At 40.2% G+C, this 22,301-nt stretch overlaps 1 protein-coding gene across 2 annotated transcripts in view; it reads left to right on the top strand.

Moving 5' to 3' along the window:
• Window positions 1–19,539, top strand: part of HBS1L (HBS1 like translational GTPase) — an 85,427-nt gene extending 65,888 nt beyond the window's left edge. For both annotated transcript variants that reach the window (XM_028508582.2, XM_036024750.1), the window contains 9 exons: window positions 461–535; window positions 1,082–1,199; window positions 1,835–1,903; window positions 4,649–4,753; window positions 8,094–8,184; window positions 8,576–8,684; window positions 14,883–14,983; window positions 17,601–17,745; window positions 18,906–19,539. In XM_028508582.2, the coding sequence (XP_028364383.1) occupies window positions 461–535; window positions 1,082–1,199; window positions 1,835–1,903; window positions 4,649–4,753; window positions 8,094–8,184; window positions 8,576–8,684; window positions 14,883–14,983; window positions 17,601–17,745; window positions 18,906–18,917 (825 nt within the window). In that variant the 3' untranslated portion in view covers window positions 18,918–19,539. The remainder of the gene's footprint in view (window positions 1–460; window positions 536–1,081; window positions 1,200–1,834; window positions 1,904–4,648; window positions 4,754–8,093; window positions 8,185–8,575; window positions 8,685–14,882; window positions 14,984–17,600; window positions 17,746–18,905) is intronic.
• The last annotated feature ends 2,762 nt before the right edge of the window (window positions 19,540–22,301 follow it).

The following is a 22,301-nucleotide window of genomic DNA, read 5'->3' as shown; positions in this document are numbered from 1 at the left end:
CCATCCATAATCCGTTTAATTTTGGTTTGAATTTCCAAGTGAGTCACAGACATTGCTGTACTTACCCCTCAGTACAACAGCATGCATAATGTTATCTAGAGTTCATATTACAGAAACATTTTTAGTCTATTTGGCCTTATTTTTATTTCAGCAGTTGGCCCAACCACAATTAATAAATTATTTGTTTTTCTCCCCCAATTTTGAAATCAGTTTTGGCATGTACAAAAATTTCTGTATGTATTGGAGTTTGTTTCTAGGCTTTCTGTTGTAGAAGTTACTTTTAGGTCATATTGATAGTTAGGTCTTATATTCTGCATTTTAAGTGTACAGGATTTTATATTTAATAGATTTTATTTCATATTTTATGGTCTTGATTATTTCTACTTTATTGCATAAATTTTAATTTTGTGTATAGCATAGTCTGGGGCATAGTTTTAACAATAAATTGGATTTTTATCAGGTTAATTGGCAACAAGAAAGGTTTCAAGAGATTACTGGAAAACTTGGACACTTTCTTAAGCAAGCAGGTTTTAAGGTAAGATAATTTTAAATTTATGTGGTTACTTTCCTTAAGTCTCATTTTGTTGTTATGAGAGAAAAAACTAGTACTTTAGTGTTCTTGTTGAGTATCTTTAATTCTTTTTGTTTTTATTTCCCTAGTCTTGTGTGTCTGTTGTCTTAATTATTTGGATTACTTCCCTGTAAGTTGCATATATTTTGTTAACTGGCCTGGATTTAATATAAGTAAAAAACTTTTTTTTCTGTCTATTAAATTTGGTGTTTAGGTTTAGGGAGATCACAGAGAAAAGTGGAAACTAGTAGAGAGGAATTTCTCTAGTAAAAATGTGAAATATGCCTATGATACTAGGTAAAAATGCTTTTATGTTTTGGAACATACTTGTAAATTTCCCACAAAATCAAAAAAAGTGATAACTTCAGGATTGTAATTCTGTGATTTCTATTACTTCCTTAAAAGTACATTGTTGTTGCTTTTTCTAACTTGGTGCAATTATGCTAATGATGAAACTTTTAACTTAAAAAAAGTTGTATTAAGTTTCTTATATTTAATCTCTTTTAATAGGAAAGTGATGTTGCTTTTATCCCTACAAGTGGTCTCAGTGGTGAAAATCTAACTACAAGATCTCAATTGAGTGAACTTACAAAATGGTATAAAGGACTATGTTTATTAGAACAAATTGGTAAGAATAATGCCTCACTAATTTTTTTTGAATATTGTATTTATTTTTTTCTTAGAGAGAAGGGGAGGGAGAAAGAGAGAGAGAGGCATCCATGTGCAAGAAAAGCATCGACTGGTTGCCTCTTACATGCAGCCGGGGACCTAGTCCGCAACCCAGGCATGTGCTCTGACTGGGAATCTGATCATCCTGCGACCTTTTGGTTGGCAGGATGACGCTCAACCCACTGAACCACACCAGTTAGGGCTGCCCCTAACTTGATTGCTTTATAAACTTGATATTTCATGAATTATTTGTGGTAGACAGTGATATGTATGCAAAAGCATAGAATTTATAGTCAGACGAGCTAAGTTTCCAGTTTTGAAAACACACGTAACATTTAAATAGTTAATTTCCCTTATTTAATTAATGAGGCTCATACTTACCCTACCCACCTCACAGACTGTTACTGAAATTAAATGATTGAATAGGTGTGAAATACTTTATAAAGTATTATATGAATGACAGTATATTTGTTATTAATTTTTATATTTATAAAAATATTTTCTAAGAGATATGGAGATTCAATGGGCTCTTTAGACATGAGTTAAAAGGTAACTTTTAAGTTAAACCTTGCTTTTTTTTGACATTTTTTCCAGATTCCTTCAAGCCTCCTCAAAGATCTGTTGATAAGCCTTTTAGGTTATGTGTATCTGATGTTTTCAAAGGTAAGTACTACCTCTACAGAACTTTTTCAGTGTGATGTCTGCCTTTTTATTCTCTCTTGACCTCTTTTCATGGACAAACTTATTATATAGTCCTTCACATTCTCCCTTCTTTGTGTCAGTGTGAGGACCATTGCCGAACTAATCTTAAAGGGCGGGCACAGTTTTAGTTAGTTAACCCCCCTTCCAGAAAAGTCTTCAATTTATTCACCATTTCCCCATCTCCTACTTATCTTCCAGGTATGAAAATACCTTATCCTTTATCTTTGTTCCTCATAGGTTGTTTTCTCCCCCTAGGCCACCTTGGTTTCCCTGTGCTTCAACCAAACTGGATCATTCACTCTTTCATAACCACATAGGACAGTCTTTGTTGCCTCTGTGTCTGTCCAGGATTTGCTCTTCTCTCTCTCTATTCATTTCCTTCCATCTGTAGGAGTCTGGGTTCAATCAGGATACAGATACCACACATAGGTAAAATGGGAAGTTTAATGTAAGGAATTATTAATATGATAAAAGAGCGACTGACTATAAGATGCAGGAAACTGTATGGTGCTCTAGGGCTGAGGAACGGGTGCAGACCTTACTAGGAGGTGCTGTATTAAACACCTAAGACTAAACCTCACTTACTGAGTACAAGACACTAGACAGAAAACTATAAAGTGGAAATGGAATAAGAGATCTCAGGAAGTAGAAGGAAGTAATACAGATGTATGTTAGAATCATTAGTGCAGTCAACATGTCAGTCATCCCCCAAATGCCGTTTATTCACAGAGCAGGCAGTCAGGAGTGGATTTGCAATAAATTGCAGTAAAGAATGAGAAGCAGTAAACTGCTTACAGGTGAGTTCACCACACTCATACTCGAAGGTGTTCCTCTGTGTTCTCTGTACCCTCTGTCACTGCATTTTCATGCCCAATTGCGACTGTTCTAGCACCCTCTGCTTCACTAAGATTGTAAATGCCCTTGACAGCAAGTACCGTCTTTTCTGGATCTGCAGGACCTGGCTCAGTGCCCGGCACCCAATGCGTGCCTAATAAATGTTTAATAAATGAAAGATTGAAGGTGCCTCACAAAAATCATTTAAAAAAACTGAAATTTATCATTACTATTACTAGCTTCTAGCATTCTGGTAGTAGAGGAAATATGATAATGTTTTCCAAATTACTGTTATCTATTTAAAATACAAAAGGTGCTTAGTTTTCTCTTTTGATTAGCTGTGTTTGCGGGCTCTACTGTGTCATCTCCCGTTCCGTCTTCAGGCGGTTTCCTGGCTTCCACCTGTGCTGCTCCCCGCAGTGTTCCCACGGAGGTTACCAGATGTCCTGTGGGTTGCCCATTTTTCAGTTCTGTCGTGCTTCCGTCCTACTTGAATTTCATGTTACTTCTGAGGCTGGTAGTCACATCTGCCTTAAAACTTTTCTCCCTTGGCTTCTGGACCCACTTTTCTCCTGCTCGCCGGTCTGTGTCTCTGGCCACTGTATCTTCCCTGTGGGTTCCTCTTTCTCTGTCTCTCAACTACTGTTCTGCTGCTCAGTCCTCTTACCTGCTTGCCCCTTTTGTTCTCCCTCCTGTGTGGTGATGCTTCCCAGAGCTGCGTCTCCAGCCCCAGCCTGTTCATGCTCTCCAGATACCTGTGCTAACTGCCACGGGACATTCCCACAGGCAGTGTGCTCCCACAGTCCCGTTCTCGTGTGGTTGGTCCCATCTGGCGTGATCAGTGTCCCTGGACTACACCTTCTCCACCTGTGTGCCATGTCAACACTTCACATTCACCAAAGCTAAAATGAACCTTGTTTTTTAATTTTTTCTCTCACAGTTAATGCATTATATCCGCTCAGATTTCTCCCTTTTTGCCATGATCCCCCACTTACTTTATCACCCTTACGCTATTGTACCTTCTTCCCAACTTCTTGAGTTTACTCCCTTTCTGCAGTCAGCATGTGCATTGTAATTAAACTTCTTCCTTCTCTGACGTGAAAATGCCGTCATGTCCCTCCTCTGTTCACAGTTTTTAAGTGGCTCCCATTACTCAGCTGAGGAGGAAATTCAAGCCCTAAGTTTACGAAGCCTCTTTATCATTTGCCCCTTGTCGAGCTCTGTTTCCTCATGTCTTGGCTTCCCTCATTATTTCATGGGGTCCTATGTATATCCCATGTAAATGACATCAGTCTAGCACATCCCATGTGCGGTTATAACCCTGTGACTTTGAACGTGCAGTGTCCTGGGTCAGCAGTGTTCTCCTTCTTGTCCCCTGCCCCGTACACAAGGTACCTGGTAGTCACCTGACCCTTTCCCTTCTAAGGGCCCAGCTAAAGTGTAATCATTCCCCTCAACACAGAGTCTTCTGTGCACCTTTTCTGGTTTTGGTGTACATTACAAATAAGGTTTGTCTCTGGACAATGAATTGTCTTTGTCTTTCTCTTCACTAGTATGAACTCCTTACAGGTAGGTGCTTGTATTTTCATCTCTTTATCCCCAGAGTGCCTGGTACTTAGTAAACAGTCAATAAATATTTGAAAAAGAAATGAATTCCCACTTTTTGTAATATGAATATTCTTATTTGTAAGAAAGTCAAGTAGAGTGTGATATGCCATATTTAGTAGGTATGTTAAAAATTCTAAGATGATCGTTAATGTTCATTGAACTACAGTTGTATATAACTACTAGAGCACCAAATAGAGCTAATGTTATTAATCATCAGATAACATTGCTATATGAGTCATTATAAGATTTGGGCGTGTTTTGCAGATCAAGGATCTGGATTTTGTGTAACTGGTAAAATTGAAGCTGGTTATATCCAGACTGGTGACCGACTACTAGCAATGCCTCCCAATGAAACTTGTACTGCAAAAGGTATTCCTCTGCAATACTCTTGTGCTAAGCAACCCTTACACTGAGACAGCAGATTTTCAAAAGCAGTGTAGTTATTAAACTCCAGAGTAAATAACCTCTTACTGAAATTGTAACTGACTGTCAAACTGATACTAACTGTTGAAGATAAAAATGTGAAAACATTAAACGATTTTCTCCTGTTGTGACTATGTGTGTATATGTGTACTTATAGCAGTCTAACTGGTAGCACTTTTTTTTTTTGACACGGATTGAGAAGTCTGGTTAGTATTTCACCAGATGTATAGACACCTGACAGGTACATTTAAAATAGTATTCAGTGGCAGAAATTAAATCCAGCCCCAGTGGGCACTGAATAGGCAGTGGCAAAGCAGACTGCTACAGTCTGTTGTTTTGAAATGTGTATTTCAGAATTACTATTCGTTAACAATTTTGACCGTGTTTCTGCTAAAAAAAAATGTATATATGTTACAGGAAGACCTAAGAAAATAAGATGTAAATGAAGAGAATCCTAATGTTGAAAAGAGAAATTGTGAGCTAGTTTAAAGTGCCACAATTATTGGTTTTACACATAATTTAATACATGACTTTTTATGATAGCTGATGACTATTTTCATCTTCTGATCGTTTGATCTTACATATGTACATGTTATTCTTTTCTGAATTCTGCTTGAAAGTTTATAATTTTATACCTTAAAGTTAAGTCTTCCAACTAAGCCTCTGACTTCAAAATAAAACTAAAGATCTGTTTTATACTATAAAGTAATATTTGTAACCATTTTAAGCTTAAGTATAGGATGTTAAAATTTTTAAAAATTTCAGTACTTCTCCTTCTGTTACTCTTATTTATAATATATATCCAGAGTTGTACTGACTAATTTATAAATTCGAATGTACATTTAAAAAATTAATTTGTTTATTTTCTGAAAGCTGATTTCTTAAAGATTATAAGAAATTAAGGAATATCTGTTGAGGTAACAGTTTAACCTAAATTTTGAGGTGAATAAGGGGATGAAAGCCGAAATTAATTTCCATTTTACCTTTTTCTTTCTGCATGCTTAGGAATCATGAAAATTCTGTATAGATAAAAAGTTACATACCCTTTTCAAAGAAAGAATCATTTTGTACAGATGTATTATTTTCAAGTGCAGATCTGTTTTTGTTTTATAAAGTGATCAAGAACTACAGTACTTTTGAAATACTAATTTATGTTTACAAGCATTTTTGAGAATAGCTTTTGTAATAATCAGGAGACATTAATTAAAACCATGGTTTTAAAACTCTCCATGGACCTTACAGATTGACTCTTTTGTGACAGTTTGGTCACATCCGAAAGTCCCACATCCTTTCCCTCCCTCCTTTCTGTCACTTCTCTTCCAGAAAAACCCTGTCCATTTATCTTGAGTCCAGTGACTCTTACAGGAGGCTGGCTGCATCAGAAGCACCTGGAGAGCAGCACCCCGCTCCTTGACAGCTGTGCTTCGAATCCAGCTTGGAGGCTCTCAGTTCTCGATTTCTAACCCTGCTGCTTTGCTTCATTTACTTGGTTGTTTAGTGCACACTGCTATCTAGTCACTGAAGGAGCTACTGCAGCTCACTCACCAGTAGTGTCCTAAAAGAGCAGTGACTAAATCTGCGACCAGCAAGTGGAAACTCTTAATTACGTTTTTACTTTAACATATCATACTCACAGAATGTTGAAAAAGTAGTTTTTATGCATAATGTCTGTCCAGTGAGAAAGGCCCTTAAGAAGGTAGATATATCATCTGTAGGACAGTATAACATGTGGGGGGAGAAAATCAGGCTACATATTATTTTTAGGTTTTTTTATATTGTTATTTGAACTTCTAGTATGAATGCTCTTCAACCCTAAATTAAGGCATTCTCAGGTAAATGTTAAGTAGCTAGCTCCTCTCTTCAATTCCACATTCCATATCAAAATCAGATATGGTCATTTAAAATCTACATTTAAAAACTAAATTTAAGTAGGTGAGAATTTAACAGACTTTATTTTTAAATTCACCAATTTGATTTTTTTAAGATTTTATTTATTTATTTTTTAGAGGGGGAAGGGAGGGAGAAAGAGAGAGAGAGAAACATCAATGTGCGGTTGCTGGGGGTCATGGCCTGCAACCCAGGCATGTACCCTGACTGGGAATCGAACCTGTGACACTTTGGTTTGCAGCCTGCGCTCAATCCACTGAGCTACGCCAGCCAGGGCCTGACAGACATTCTTTAGTATCATGCTTGTTAACAATTTTGGAGTCAAGAGTCTCTTTCATACTTTGAGAAAAGTTATGGCCCCTCTGCTTAGAGTAATTCAGATATGCACATAAATGAAATTTTGATTACAACTGTAAGTTGTTTTAGAGCCCTTAAATCTCTCCTTCAGCTTTCAGAAAGTCTTAAAGAAACTCACTTAAGTCTGTGCTACATGGGAAAAAAAAGTATTTTCAGAAATATGAAGGTAAATTATAATTTACTAGAAACATGTCATTCAAGACCTATTCCACAGTTGTTGGCCTACATACTGTCTTCATAACAAAGCTAAAGTTCTAGTGGAAAGAAACTACCCCATAAACTTATCATACAGAATCATAAAATATGAGATTCCTTTGAAGTCTTTGACTAAAGTAGCTGAATATTGCTTTGGCAATTGTTCTCCAAGATTATCCCTATGTAATAAAAGTATATGTGTATAGCAGCACCTGGGATCATTTTTAAATTGAAAATATTTTACACTGTAAATCTCTTTTTTCTCACATGACCAGTCACTGGTGCATTTCTCTCCCTCTCCCTCTCTCTGGGAAGCAGTCCTTTTGCGTCAGGAATTCGTGGAAGGTCTGCCAAGGACACATCTGACTGAACAGTGATGCCCTGTGGGTTGCCCAGGGAACGTAGCGATCGTTTAGGTGGTTGTCTGTTTAAAAGTAAAACTGAAGACTAGACACCTTGCCCCACCCTAGTTTTTGTGTTATTAAAAATAGTTTGAACGGTATTGTTGTGCCTGCATCCATTAATACAAGAGATATTTGAATGGGGCCTGTTTAATGAATATACTCAGTTGTGTGAATTGAGTTTAAAATTCTTGATTTAAAAAGCAGAAATCAACCTTTTATGGACAAATACAAGTCACCTTGTGTTTAGAGTGGTTTTCCAAAGGAGTCAAGTCTAGAGGAAGTGCGTTTTCCTCTGTGTTCAGTTACCCTTCTCACTCTCAATCCATTCATATTGAAAACGATGAGTAGTGACTGATGAGGCACAAATCAGCCCAACTCTTGGTTGTTATGGTTCGATATTGAGGTGTTTTACTGCATTCTTTTTGGTTCTTACTCATTTCCAGGAATCACTCTGCATGATGAACCTGTTGATTGGGCAGCAGCAGGCGATCACGTTAGTCTTACGTTGGTTGGGATGGATATCATCAAAATCAAGTGAGTGAGAAAATGATTTGAAGCAACCATTGTTTTGGACATAGGACCTCAAAACATACAAACTTTGCGATTGACCAGTTCAGATGAAAGAATGAGCATTTATTCCAATCTCATTTGGCCAAAAATTGTCACTGATAGCAAAACCTACTTAAAATTGGAATTCATACATGTCAGTGCACATACTTGCTCTCTGAGTGAAAGCTGTTACGTGTGAAAATGATGTAAGGTTAATGGTGGTGTAAAGCCAGGCTTTACCCCAGAAGGGAATATTTAGAAAAAGTCCCTAATTTGCTTGATTGTTTTACTTTGTAAATGGTCTTAGAGGTATTCCTATTGAATGTATATTTATTTGACCTGAAACTACCTTCTCTCCTCCTCTTTTTTGTTACAGCGTTGGCTGCATATTTTGTGGCCCCAAAGAACCCATTAAAGCTTGCACTCGTTTCAGAGCCCGAATCCTCATCTTTAATATTGAAATTCCGATCACTAAAGGATTTCCTGTAAGTTTTAAAATGTTTGCTACTGTTTTTATAAAGTTTTCGAAGTTCTTTAAGCTAAAAAGTAATAATTTTTTTTTATCAGTGAGGGTGCTATGGTTCTTTTCAGCTAACACTTGACTACTCTAATTGAGGAAAACATGAAATTAGGATTTGAAAGTTATTTTTATTTTGACCCTTGAGTCTGAATATTTTTTAATGAGGCATTGAGCAGAGATTTCATAATCACAAACTAATGATAATAATACAATTCATCACGGGAAATTGGTAGATAACTTTTTTCTGTGGTCTGAAGGTTACCTAATTATATATATTGGGTCTTTTTAGTTTTTGTTTTAATATGCTTATTTGTAGTTTTTCTGATTAAAAAAGTGATACATAGTTATAGAAAATTTTGGAAAACACAAGAAAATACAGTTGGTAAGAATGTTCTGTAATAGCGTAATCCACAAATGTATACTCTTTACATTTGTGTACTTTTCTGTGTACATGTTGTTCACTCATTGGTATTTATGGGTATATTCTGGGGGTGCTGCCATAGGGTAAACTTCATTGTGCTAAAGCAGCTCCTTCAGACCCTGCGTGCTGTGAGGCTGGCTTGCAGGTTATCATTGGCCAGCATCATTTGAACATACACATTTATGGGAAGAGGGTGATTTTATGTTGTAACATTACTTATCCAGAAAAGATACTGCTACTTGTGCATAGCATGAATTTCTTGTTTTAGGTATAATTTTTACAGCTATTTGGGGCCATACTCTTCATAGGTTGGTACCTTGCTTTTGCCACTTTTCAAGTGAGTATTTTCCCACTAGACCGCTTTTTCCCCTCAGTCAGCTTATAAAATGTTACAGATTCTGCACAACAGAAAAAAATGTTTCTCAGTGGAATACAGTGGCTTGCCTTTGAAAACATAAACAGGTCATTTCACCATTTGATGCAGCTTTGCAATAAAAGTAAGACAATAAGAGTAATTGACCTTTAAACTTTATTTAAGTTAGTGATAGTGGAAATACATTGATTTTAGCTCATTGGGATTCATTTTATACTTACATGCTTTTATTTGGGATAACCATGTGCTTTCCTTATTATTCTTTGTAATTCTTTGTAAATTTGATCATATCAAATTATGTTTATAAGATACTATTTATGTATTTTAGTGCTATAATTATATTCTTTCCAAACAATTGTTGCAGTTGAACATACTTCATTTTTAAATATTCAGAATCCGTGTGTTGCTAGGCACGAGACCACGGCAGAGCTGCTGTGCAGCAGTGGCACCCGTTCTTAGAAAGCAGCATGTCCAATGGGGAGAAGCTGGAGGGTGGGTGCGGCGTGTTTTCACTCATGCAGCGATAATTTTTGCCAGTGGAGAGGCAGAGAGGTCAAGAGGTCAATAGTACTTTGAACAGTAATACTGTTTTCCTGTCTACTGTAATTTCTTAAAAATAAGTACGAATTGAAAGTATTTCGGGGCTGCTCTGTGGGACCCCACTCGCGCACACTGACTCACGGGTATGGGGCGGGTTTGTCTCAGAACAGGTGGCTGTGCTTTGTCAGTGTCCAGTTCCTATGGGAAGAAGCTTTCAAAAATATTTTTTTAACCATGAAAAAGGCTTCCTAGGTAATTAAAGTTTTACTATTTAGGAACTAATTCCTTAATGCTCATAAGTACAGGATGGGGCAAAAGTAGGTTTACAGTTGCAAGTATGCAAAAACAGTTTGTTCTTGTATTATCATTTATTAATTATTGTCTTATTTTCCATGTGAACAACTTAAGCCTGCTTTTGCTTCACCCAGTATATTTGTTTTCTTTGATTTGTATGGTAAACTCTGTATATTTAAGAAGAATAGAAGAATTAGAAAAAATAGAAGAACTTAATTAAATTCATGTTTGATTTTTTATTGTGGTAAAATACAACATAAAACTTACCATTTTAACCATTTTTAAATGTACAGTTTAGTAGCATAAAGTACTGTATTTTGCCATGTATAATGCACTCCCATGTATAATGTACACCCACATTTTTGGCATGAAATTTCAGGAAAAAAATCTTCCATTTTAATTTTTTAATTAATTGTTTATTTAGTTGTATTTAGATACTTGGTTTTTGTATTATAAAGGAATTTTAACATTTATTTTTGAACATATTATGGTACAAGAAATTTTATGTAACAAATAATTACAAAACACAAAACAGATACAAGGTATTTCAGGCACTACCCATGTATAATGTGCATCCTTATCTTTCTCTCAAAAATTTGGGCAAAAGGTGTGCATTATACACGGCAGAATACACACATTCAGCAGCACCATCCATTTCCAGAACCTTTTCCTGTCCCAGCCTGAAACTCTGCACCCATTAAACAGGAACTCTCCACCCCCGCCTCCATCCCCTGGTAATCACTGTCTCACTTCCTGTCTCTGAACTTGACTGCTCTGGTACCTCATATAGGCAGAATCAAATACTCTTTGCCCTTCCATGCCTCGCTTATTTTACTTAGCATAATGTTTTCAAGATTCATTCATGTAGTAGCATGTAACAGAATTTCAGTCCTTTTTAAGGCTGAGTAGTATCCCACTGTGCACAGCCCCACAGGAAGTACAGAGTCCCAGCCCTTATCTGAAACTCCTCAGGCTAGTGTGCTTCAGAACTCAGAAATGTTCAGATTTTAGAAAGGTGATATGATTACATGCAAGTTATATAAAACTCCTAACAAAGAATGGTTCAGCACCCTGTAATCAAACATTTGTGTACCCCAACTTATTAATATTAATACTATGTGAAATAAATAAGGACTGTAAATTATATCACTTAAGTACAAGTCCTATTTTACTACTTAAATGTATTTATAACAGGACAATCAGGCTTTCAGTGTTTTGGGATTTTGAAATTGCAGGATCGTGGACTTGTATTGGTATTGTACCTGTTTACAGATGCGGAGTGGGAGACTGGGGAGAGGTTGTGACTATCTGAATAATAAGTGATTGAGCCATGACTCATGAGCTGCACTGTTCACTTTGAAATTCACTGCTTTTTCAATTTCCTTTTACATTATGCTGTGGATCACTTTGAATTACAGGTGACTTTGATTATGTATAGTATGAATTAAAATATTAAGATAGTACAGTCATACTTTGGCACTCGTCGGCTTCAGAACTTGTCAAACCCTGTACTCGTCACATTTTGATGAGAAAAAATGTTTCAGCGCTTGGGGCTTGCTCACCACTCGGAGCCCCTCTCTGGCGATGAAACAGAGGTCCTTGCATCAGCCTCATGGTCACTAGCAAACAGTTTGGTGCTCGTTGGTTTTGGCGCTCGTGGTGAGTTCTGGGGAGAATGAACGACGAGTGCTAAGGTACCACTGTGTACAGTTACTTCCCGATTGTTTACATGTAGATTTTTTCACTCGTGTTCAACAAGTATTTTGTTTGTGCTATTATCTGTAAGTCACTGTGGGGACAGACCGATGTTACCCCTCCTGCTACAACCCGTCCTTCATCCACCCTCGTTTTATCCTGTAACTCAGCAGTCCCCCACCTTTTTGGCACCAGGGACCGATTTCGTGGAAGACAGTTTTTCCATGGACTGGGGAGGAGGGGGGTGGGATAGCTTTGTAGCCTGTCCCCAGATGCAGCTTAATTGTCACTTGTCCCACTCACTGAGAGGGTTTTGATATGAGTCTGCAAGGAGTTGATTTCTGATGGTCTCTGTGCAGTTGAATCTCCCTGCTAATGATGATCTGTGTTTGCAGCCACTCCCCAGCGCTAGCGTCACTGCCTCAGCGCCACCTCAGGTCATCAGGCGTTGGATTCTCACAAGGAACATGCAGCCTAGACCCCTTGCATGTGCTGCTCACAGTAGGATTTGTCTCCTATGAGAATCTAAACCCCTGCTGATCTGACAGGAGGCGGAGCTCAGGCAGTAACAGGAGCCATGGGGAGCCCCTGGAAATAAATAACAGGTGAAGCTTCACCTCCTGCTGTGGGTCCTGGCTCCCAGCAGGCCACCATGGCCTGTACCAGTCTGTGGCCTGGGGGTTGGGAGCCCCTGCTGTAACTCTCACGTAGTTCAAGGTTAGAAGGAATTGAAGTTTACATGCCTCTGTTTTTTTCAAATTTGGCAAACTATGGATACCGATTCTTAATTACATCTGAGCGCAGGGAAGGAGAGTCCTGCTTGTTTACCTGATTGTTAAAGAAGGAATGCTTGTCAGTTATGCTGACCAGCGTGTGGGTTGCGCGGGTGCTCTTTGATACCTGACTCCACTGAAGGCACAGACACGGCTGTCACCACGTTCCTTAGCGTGCATTGTGGGAGTGTTTTTCCCCTCAAGAGCCGGTTGTTAATTTTTTCTGGGATTTTTCCAATTTATAGTGGTCAAATGCCATTGGGGAAAAAAAACCTAATTTGTCTTTGTAGAATCATGGAGGTTCAGTTGTGCCTTTAAAAAAAAAACAAAACAAACCCACACGATGGACTTTCTCCATGTGTTTCAGGTGTTCTTTGTTCCTTTATTCTTACATTCATTTCATAGATATTTACTGAGGCCAGTAAAATGTCTAGCTCTGGTGTACCTACTTCCTTTTCTCACAGAGTTCATGTTTGCACGGGATGACAGACACTAAAACCAGCAGTTACAGTCAAGGTGAGGTGTTACATAGTGTTACACTATATACCAGATTGTAGGACGTAGAGGAAGGATAGCTAGCTCAGACGGGGGTTCAGGCTTCTTGCGGGAAGCGATACACCGTTGGTACCAGGATGAGTAGGAGTTAGCTGAGTGAGGCTGCAGGGCAGGGAGACTGTGGCTTAACTGTTAGAAAGGGCTTGGTGCATGAAGGCAATGAAAGGTCTGTATCTTTGGAGCACAGAATGGAAGAGAGGATGGAGAAAGATGAGGCTGGTGAGGTTAGCAAGGGTCAGATTGAGAAGGGCCCTGATGCCTTGTAGTAGAATTAAAGTTTCCATGGTTTTAAATAGCAAGGACATACCATTACATTTGTGTTTAAAAGATCAGGCTCCTAAACACGAAGAATGGGGTAAACAAGGACGCGAGTGGTGGCAGAGAGACCAGCAAGGAGCCTGCTGTAATTCAGATGAGAGTGATTGTCCTGGACTGCATTTGTCACTGATGCAGGAGAGAGGCAGACAGAACTAGTCAACAAAGTGCTGACTGAGTGACTCAGCTTTTAGAAAGGTCCTAAATCCAAGAAAGTGCATGCACAAGTTCCTTTTGTACTTATTTCTGCTTTCTGAATGTGAAAACGATTCTAGCCAGGAAATTTCAGAGAAGTGTCAGTGTTTCTCAGGAAAACAGCATAAAAGGGTACTCACAAACCAATCACATGTTGATACCTTTGCCACTTCCTGGGTATTTGGTTTTCCCAGTAACCCAAACTGTAGACTGGGTGCACACTCGATCCTTACTGTGTGAACGGAGGGCAGTCGGTCTTACTCTGATTCCAGCTGGCCCCAGCAAAAATTTGTCTGTGACACATTTTGCCACAACCACATCGTTACTTAGCTCTCTTGATATTAGATTTTTTTCTTAAATACAAAACATGAACAATAACAGCTAATATATAAGGCCATCAATTAACTGAATGTTACCATGTTAAAGTGGCTAGGCACCACTTTAAAATGGCATCTGATTTTCCTCATTTTAATAATGAGGATCCTGAGGCTGGGGGTACTGGGGGTAAAAGGCTTGCCCCCAAATTATAGAGCTGGAAAGTGTAGAGTCAGGATTTGAACTCAGGTCTGTCTGACTTCAAAGCCTGTCTAAACTCCTATGTGATTCTCATTATGCAACAATGAATACACTAATTCCTGCCAAATATCACAATTTCCCTTCCCTCCTTTTTATGATGAAACAGTTCGCATTTGTTGAACATCTTCTGTACCAGGCATTGTCTCTGACTCTACTTAGTTCTCATCACCACCCCACAAGGAAGGGTATGCTGTGCACTAAAGTGTACACAGTAAATGGGGGAGGAGGTACTTGGACTGCCCCTCCAGGTGAAGGAACAACAGCCCGGTTCAAGTGGTGAGGCGAGGGGTGGGACGCAGCAGAGGCAGGGGGCCTGGGCGAGTCCGGCAGTAGTGCTGGCTCACTGCAGTGACATGTGAGCGGGCGGGCGCCAGGCCCGCAAACCCATGGTCTGCAGTCTGCTCAGCCCAGCAATTGTTGTTTCAGGTGCTGTTACACTACCAAACTGTCAGTGAGCCTGCGGTCATCAAACGACTGGTGAGCGTTTTAAACAAAAGCACCGGCGAAGTCACCAAGAAGAAACCCAAGTAAGTGTTTTAATGCATACATAACAAACACAAGTGATTTATGCAAATTTCTTGCAGTTTAATTTATTTGTGTAATATTTTGGGGGGCAGGAGTAAGTGAAGTCTATTTCTACTTGCTCCAGAAATCATTTTTCAAGGGCTAGATTAAAACAGACACAAAACTGAAGATTCAAGGTCCTACATAGGTATGCATGCTGGATTCAATTTCTGTTCTGTATGGTGGTGGTGGGGGGGTGTGACTTGTAAATAAAATGGAAGTATAAATTTGTGTGTATATATCAAGTGGTGTAAAAATAAAGGCACTTAAAAATCAGCTCTCCGTTCATTTTAAAAGATGAATTTCATTGTGCCCGCCACTGGTTCCAAATCCCAGCAGAGTGCTCCGCCTGACAGTCTCGTTGTCTCCTTAACGCAAGCCATTCCCCGTGCCCGAGCAGCCCAGGGAGAGAGCGAGCGCCCCACTCTGCAGCTCCTGGTGTTTTTCCTGCAGAGCATCTCCCTTCTGCTCAGTGGCCACCTGGGACCTCACGCTGAGCTAATCCCCACCATGTCGGTCCCCTCTGCTCACCGTGAATATCTAGGCCTAGGTTCGCCCATTCCCCTTTGGCTGGGACAAGGTGAGAATTTTTCAAAGGAAGTGCTTCCTGAGATACTTGAGTTTCTTACCCTAGTTCAAGTACAGGCTAACCACAGTTGGGCCTGGCTGCTTCAGCTTTGGGGTTTTCCTCACTTCAGCTCTGTGGGGAATCCCACCCAAAATCCCCTTTTTTCAGTCCTTGAGTGTCCCTCCTCAGACGCACCTGTGTCAGAGGCAAAGGTGGTTAGTGGGTTCATGGGTTGCCCACAATTGGGAGAGAGAACCTTCACCATGGTCTAAATGCGTGGCTGTTTCTCTGTTAGTTATGAAGAAAGAACTACTTAATCTCTTGAAGATAGTTCTTTATTTTTAACCTCAGCCTTCGGCTTCTAGCACGAGTGTCTGCCATAGTGCTCTCAGACGTGGCGTCACTAATGGCTGACGTTGCTTGAGAGCCACTGTATTCTAGGCTCTGTCATGAATGCTTCACCTGGTTTATGTTCTCAGGCACCGTGTGAAGCAGGGACTGTATTTTCCCCATTTTTCAGATGAGGAAACTGAGGCTCAGAGGTTATATCACATGTTCATGGTCTCAGAGCTAGCAAGTAGCAGAGCCAGGGTTCTAGCACAGTCAGTTGGTTCACATAAACTGTGTGGTTTTTGACAGGAGCCAGTTTGTTTGACCCAGGCAAGTGGTTTGGAGAATTCTCAATCTGAAATTGACTTATCAGATTGAATCCTGACTTTCCCCTTCCTGCTGTAAAGTCCTAGCTCAGTGATGTTAGGCCTTAGTATATTCTCATGCTGTTTTTCCTGACATCTTATTTATAACACAGTCCTTTCCTCTTCTTTGGTACCAATGCCATTTGGCCTTTTCTTTTCGTGTCCACTAAAGGCACTTTGTAGACTCAGTTGCTTTATATGGAGTGGTGTCGACCTTTCTAGAAACTAAGTGCAACTCATAAGTAGATTAGATCCTTTCTTTCCTACGGAATGAGACTTCAGGCTGAAACCGTCTAAAACCAGTATTGGGAAATTTTGCAATACGTTTTTAGAAACTTGCTTGGCTCATTCTGTCAGTCTGTCCTTGAACTAGTTTTTCGGAAGGTGAGTTTACGATTGCTGTGCTCTGACCTTCTAGAGCACGTCAAGACTGAATTGGAAAACAATTTCAAAATGTCCCCTGTAGCGTTCTGCTCCTTTCAGTAAGTGCTGGTGCAGTGTCCATGCACCAGGGTAGCCGTTTGTCTGCTTATCTCTCTCACCCGTTCACCGTCAGGCCCAGGCCCCACCCCACTTCGTTTCCCACACACATCACAGTGTGAGGAAATCTTACGTGATTTTGTCCCGAAGCTCTGTTAGAGAACCACTGTTTCCGTGGGAGAAAAGAGGGGAGGGAGGGAGGGAGGGAGATACAGAGTAGTCTGCTGGCACTGGGAAACTATCCTCTTTATAGATAACTTCCTGACGCATAACCCACCGGTCAGAGTTTAACTAGGGAAGACAGAGGGCGCTGCATTCCCCTCTGAACGTGCAGGCGCCTCTCGCTCTTTATTAGGTAATTGCACCTCTCAGTCTGGTTGAGGGAACGGCAGGGAAGGCTTTGGTGGAAGGGCCTTGAGCGTAGTTCAGGTTTATAGCTTCCTTCAGAGGAGACAGTTACATTTGAAAGATTTCATCTTGCCGTAATGATTTTACTGCCATTATGTGTGTGTGTGATATATATCACACATGTGTACATATGTGTATATGTATGTATATGTAATATATGTGTATATAGAGAGAGATGAACTAGCTGATATTCCTTAAAATATGTATATAAGTGAACTAGCTAGTATTTCTTAAATCTAGAATTTGTTTTTTTTTACTAACCCAGAAAAATTCAAAGGACACATTTTCATTTTAAGATGTATTTTTTTCTTTTTACATTTTTGAAAGACTAAGTTGCTTTGATCATTGTGTAATGTTTGTTTTTCAGGTTGTTACTCATTTCTTCACGTCTGTTGGATATTCATTGGGTCCTTTCTTTTCTCTCGCTAGATTGCTGACGAAAGGCCAGAACGCGCTGGTGGAGCTGCAGACGCAGCGGCCAGTGGCGCTGGAGCTGTACAAAGACTTCAAGGAGCTGGGGAGGTTCATGCTGCGCTACAGCGGCTCCACGGTGGCCGCCGGCGTGGTCACGGAGGTACCTCACAGCGGCCGCGCGGCCGTCCTCGGTCGTGGCGTCTGTCCTTTCCCACTCTGTGCGGTGGTTACTGAGTTTTTGTGGCCTAAGGGGAACACCGTTACAGTATTAGAACAATCAACTTTAAAGTTTGTATTAAAGAATTGAAAGAGAGAGGGGAAGAAAATGTCTGGTCTTGGAGCGTCTCCCAGTGAGACTTGCAGACTGTTCCCTCCCCCAGCGGCGTGCTCCGCGTGAAAGGGGGTCCGCCGAGAAACCTGGGCGCGTGCAGCCCAAACCGTGAGGGGTCACCTCTCAGAGTCAAGTGATTTGGGGGTAGCAGTTTTGTTTAATAGAGGAGCACTTGTTAAAATTTTTTCCTTGAATTACTGGTTTTCAGGGCATTTGAAATGATTTCAAAAAGTTCAGTTAACATATTAGTCCTGTTTCTGAAACAAACCTGTTAAGTGAGGTGCCATTAGCTTTTGGAGAAAATAACCAGAAATGGACCAGAAAATTTCAGTAATGTAAATTTTTTCTACATTATCATGATTGACATAAATCTTACGAATATTGTATTTTAAGGGGAGATTTTTTCATTTATGTAATTATTTTTGCATAAAACTTATTGAAGCCACTTAACTGGATGTACACTTGGAACATAGGGCTCTCGTTTGCATTGAAGCCCAGCCATAGGTGGGCACGGAACAGGCCCCGGAGGCAGCCTGCCTGGCGTGCGCCGCGCTGCGCTCCGGCGGCTCCCAGCGGCTCCCAGCGGCACAGGAGCATCTCCCCCGCCCTACTCCCCTACTCGTTCTTCTCTGGGCGGGAGCGGAGGGATCTGCCCTGAACCACCGCGGTCACACAAAGACTCGGCGGACCCATTGGCGCACAAAAAGCGTTCAGCAAATGCTGTGTAATATCGCTGCCATCACTATCGCATTTAATCTGCCAAAGCATTTTTTATAAAAGAGCATTCTAAAAATAAGATACAGTTTCTTATGGAAGATAATGGAGAGATTATCGTTAATCTCAGAAATAGTATGACTAAGGAAGGGAAAAGTGACGAGGAAAAAAAAGTTTCATTTTGATATAATGATTTTACTGTCATTTGCCTTTTGTAGTTCGTTCTTTTAATGTGAAGCATTAAATTTTAGCAAATGTGTTTTTCTCCTTTACAGATAAAAGAATGAAGGGTCAAAGTTTCTACCACGTTTCCAAGTGCAAGGAAATAACTCACCTCTGTTTTTAAAGAATCCAGTTATACAATTAAGGAAAAATGTGCAGTTGATATTTTTTTAAATGAGAGAAAATTAAAGCTGTAACCAGCTGCAAAGAAGTATTAATTGTCACTACTGCAAGAATTTCAAGTGCCAAGGTGGTTTTAAAAACCAACTTTCCCTTTGAAATGTTAGTGAATGGATTACTCTGCTGAGATTTATGGAAACCATCGGGAATGTACATTGGAAGACAGTGGCTCATCATGAAATGAACTTCCAGCCAAACCACAGAATGTTTACAGTTTTCTCCTGGTTTTCAACTCTACTGGATACATCTTAAGGAAAAATACTAAATTGGGTGGTTGAGGTAGTTAATATTTGACCACCGCAATTGTTTTTTTTTTTTGGTTAACTCTAAGATTTGCTGAAGATTATAATAAAGGTATTTTGTGTTGAGCATAAAAATGTTCTTCCTCCAACAAGTAAACTTTTGAAAGATTAGGCTGGAATTAGCGGACACTCTTTCTTTGTTATTCCAGGTATTATTTAAGGTGTAAAACCAACTAATAAAATGTCTTTGAGCATAACAGCAAAATGTGTTTTGTTTCATACATGTGTGCAAGATTCTCTACACTATCGCTAAATGTGACTTTGGGGTTTTATGGGATCTTGTTCACCCAAGAGTTTCCCGGCCGCTTTCATGTGATTTCTTGCTTTTTATCTCGATAGCGGATCAAATTCCGTCTCATTTATTTCCCATCATAACTTCACTTTTCCTATTCTCGCTTTGAGAACTGCATGTACGATACCTGACACAGCTGTGAGGAAGAGTTGTGTTTTTCTTAAAGCTTTAACAGCAAATTCCAAGGTATATTTAGATGGCAGGTACTGTTGGGCTGCCCCGGGTGCAGGCTGCTTTAGGGTAGGTTTGTCCTCAGCTGAGCCCAGACTTCTGATCTGATGGACCATATGCCAAACTTTCACAGCTGGGAAGCGGTGCGATTTGTGTATTGATGGCTGCCATAGACAGCAGCATTTTTTCTTCTTAATTGAAGAATGTCTTCCATGGTAAAGCGCACAGAGCATAAACGTGCTGCTTGGTGAGCGATCGCAAAGGGAACATACCCATATAAGACATTTCTTTGCTAAGGAGTATTTATGCAGTTGTCACTGTAGAGCGACCTTGCTAAGGTACAGTGTTTTGTTTCTATTTTGTATTCATTGGGAATTTAATAGGAACCTAATTTGAAGTGACTTAAGCAACAAAGAAAGAGGAGTTGTAGCCTTGGCTTTGGGTCAGTCTGGATGGAGCCGTTCGCCGTGTCAGCGGGGCCTCCTGGGCACGCTGCCGTAGCTGGTGTGGGGGTTGCCTCCGGGCTCCGTACAGAGCCCCCTGAGGTTCTGCATTTAGATCCTCAGACCCTCATCCAGGGCGAGGACAGGCGAAAAGAGCATGTCTTTTCCCAGATACCTTACAAACATGGTATCACTGACTACAATTGCGTTTAATTTACTTCCTTGGGGCATTCCTGGGGTGTGATGTGAAGTGAGTGTTGCTCAGAGCACCTGGCTCAGGATTGTGGGAGGGCTGGCAGGTCAGGGCACTATGAGGAAGGGAAGTGGGTTGTGAGGGTGGCGGCAGAAACAAGGAAAATCTAGTCTACAAGGCCATGATATAATTAAGGATTATAAGTAAGAATTTAGCATAAAATACATAATAATCATAGAGGTGAATTAGTTTATTCCTCAAATTGTGATAAAGTACAGTCCTTTTAAAAAGAGATTTAATTTATTTATTTAGAGAGAGAGGAGGGGAGGGAGGAGAGGGAGTGAAACATCAACATGAGGGAGAAACATCAACTGGTTGCCTCTTGTATGTGCCCCAAATGGGAACCAAATCCGCAAGCCAGGCATGTGCCCTGATTGGGAATCAAACCCAGGACCCAGCACTTTGTAGGATGATGCCCTACCAACTACGCCACACTGTTTGGGGCTAAAGTGCAGTCTTTTTGTGCATATTATGTTTGCAGTTGGTTGTTGTTGAAGGCAGGGATGACTTCAGAAAATTTGGAAAATACAGAAAAGTAGAGGGAAGTGTAAAAAACTCACCCATAGTTCCATTGGCTAAATATTACTGCTGCTAACATTTTGGTGTATTTCCTTTCTGCCTCTCCAGTGCATATTTAATTTATTTTTTTACATAGTTGTGATCATTAGTTAATATTGTTTCATTTTAAGGTAGTCTCGATTTTTCAATGGAAATATTAGTAGCTTTTTAAAATCATGTAAATAAAACATAAAATTACCCTAAGGAATAGGAGTTAGACAAGATCAAGAATAAATAAAAAATACTTTTAGAAAAGAAGGCCCAGTAAAAACTGTTGGGTCATCATCCTCCAATTTCCCTCTACAATAGCCATGGAAATATATGAATAGAAAAACATTCCTTTCTCCTTAAACATGAACCACCATATTCCAGGCACAGGAGAGAGCCCTGGAGGTTGGGTCTTCAAAGGGCTGACAGTCCAGCCAGGGGGTGGTTTCAGCTCCATAAACTACAAGTGAGAATTAATAGCACAAAACATGCAGGAAGAATGCATTCTAAGGACAATGCAGAAGGGACTAGGTGGTGGTGGTGGTGGGGCGGGGGTGGGCCTTAATCCTGAGGTAAAATTTTACTTACAGAAAAGATAACTTTTGAGTCCAAGTAGCTCAACCTATAATCACAACCTCTCTCCTCCCATATCAGAAATGAGTCCCTAGTGCATCTGACTGTTAGTGCATGAAAATTAGTGCGGGACGGTGTAAGTTCTGTCTGTATTTCTGAAGGTTACAAGTTATTCCATTACAATGCTGCGTGCGAAGGGGCTGTTTCTATAGTGAAGGAAAAAAACCAAACCAAACAAACTTGCTATAAGCAAACCTGAGAACTGCTTCTGGCTGTCCTCTTGTCGGTGAGCCAGAGGCCCCGTGTGGAGTCTCTCCTGACCTGGGGTGAGCCCCTTGCGCCCGAAGGTCCAAGTGTGCTTGTCGTGTAGAAAGGGAAACTGCAGTCAACTGGCTGGCCGCCAGGGTTCCTGCTGGTCCTCAAGGGGACCAGGAGGTGGCTGAAGGTAATTGCCACATTCCTACTTTCCAACACTGGACTTGGATATATTTTAATTTAAAGATGATTTTAAAATACAGCAACAGGCCTGTGGAAACACCTGCAGTGCATGAGTAGTTTTTTCAACATGTGGCAGCAAAAACCTTTCATGGGCATGGCAGGAAACAAAGTTTTCTTTAACTGCTGCCGTGGTGTCTGGTAAGTGTTAAATAGGGTTTCAGAGTGGAGAAAAGAATCAGTTTATGTTAGAA

The sequence above is a fragment of the Phyllostomus discolor genome, chromosome 4 (assembly GCF_004126475.2).
Source record: "Phyllostomus discolor isolate MPI-MPIP mPhyDis1 chromosome 4, mPhyDis1.pri.v3, whole genome shotgun sequence".
Taxonomy (NCBI): domain Eukaryota; kingdom Metazoa; phylum Chordata; class Mammalia; order Chiroptera; family Phyllostomidae; genus Phyllostomus; species Phyllostomus discolor.
The sequence above is the reverse complement of the archived record's forward strand: the minus strand, read 5'-3'. Positions and strand labels throughout refer to the sequence as shown.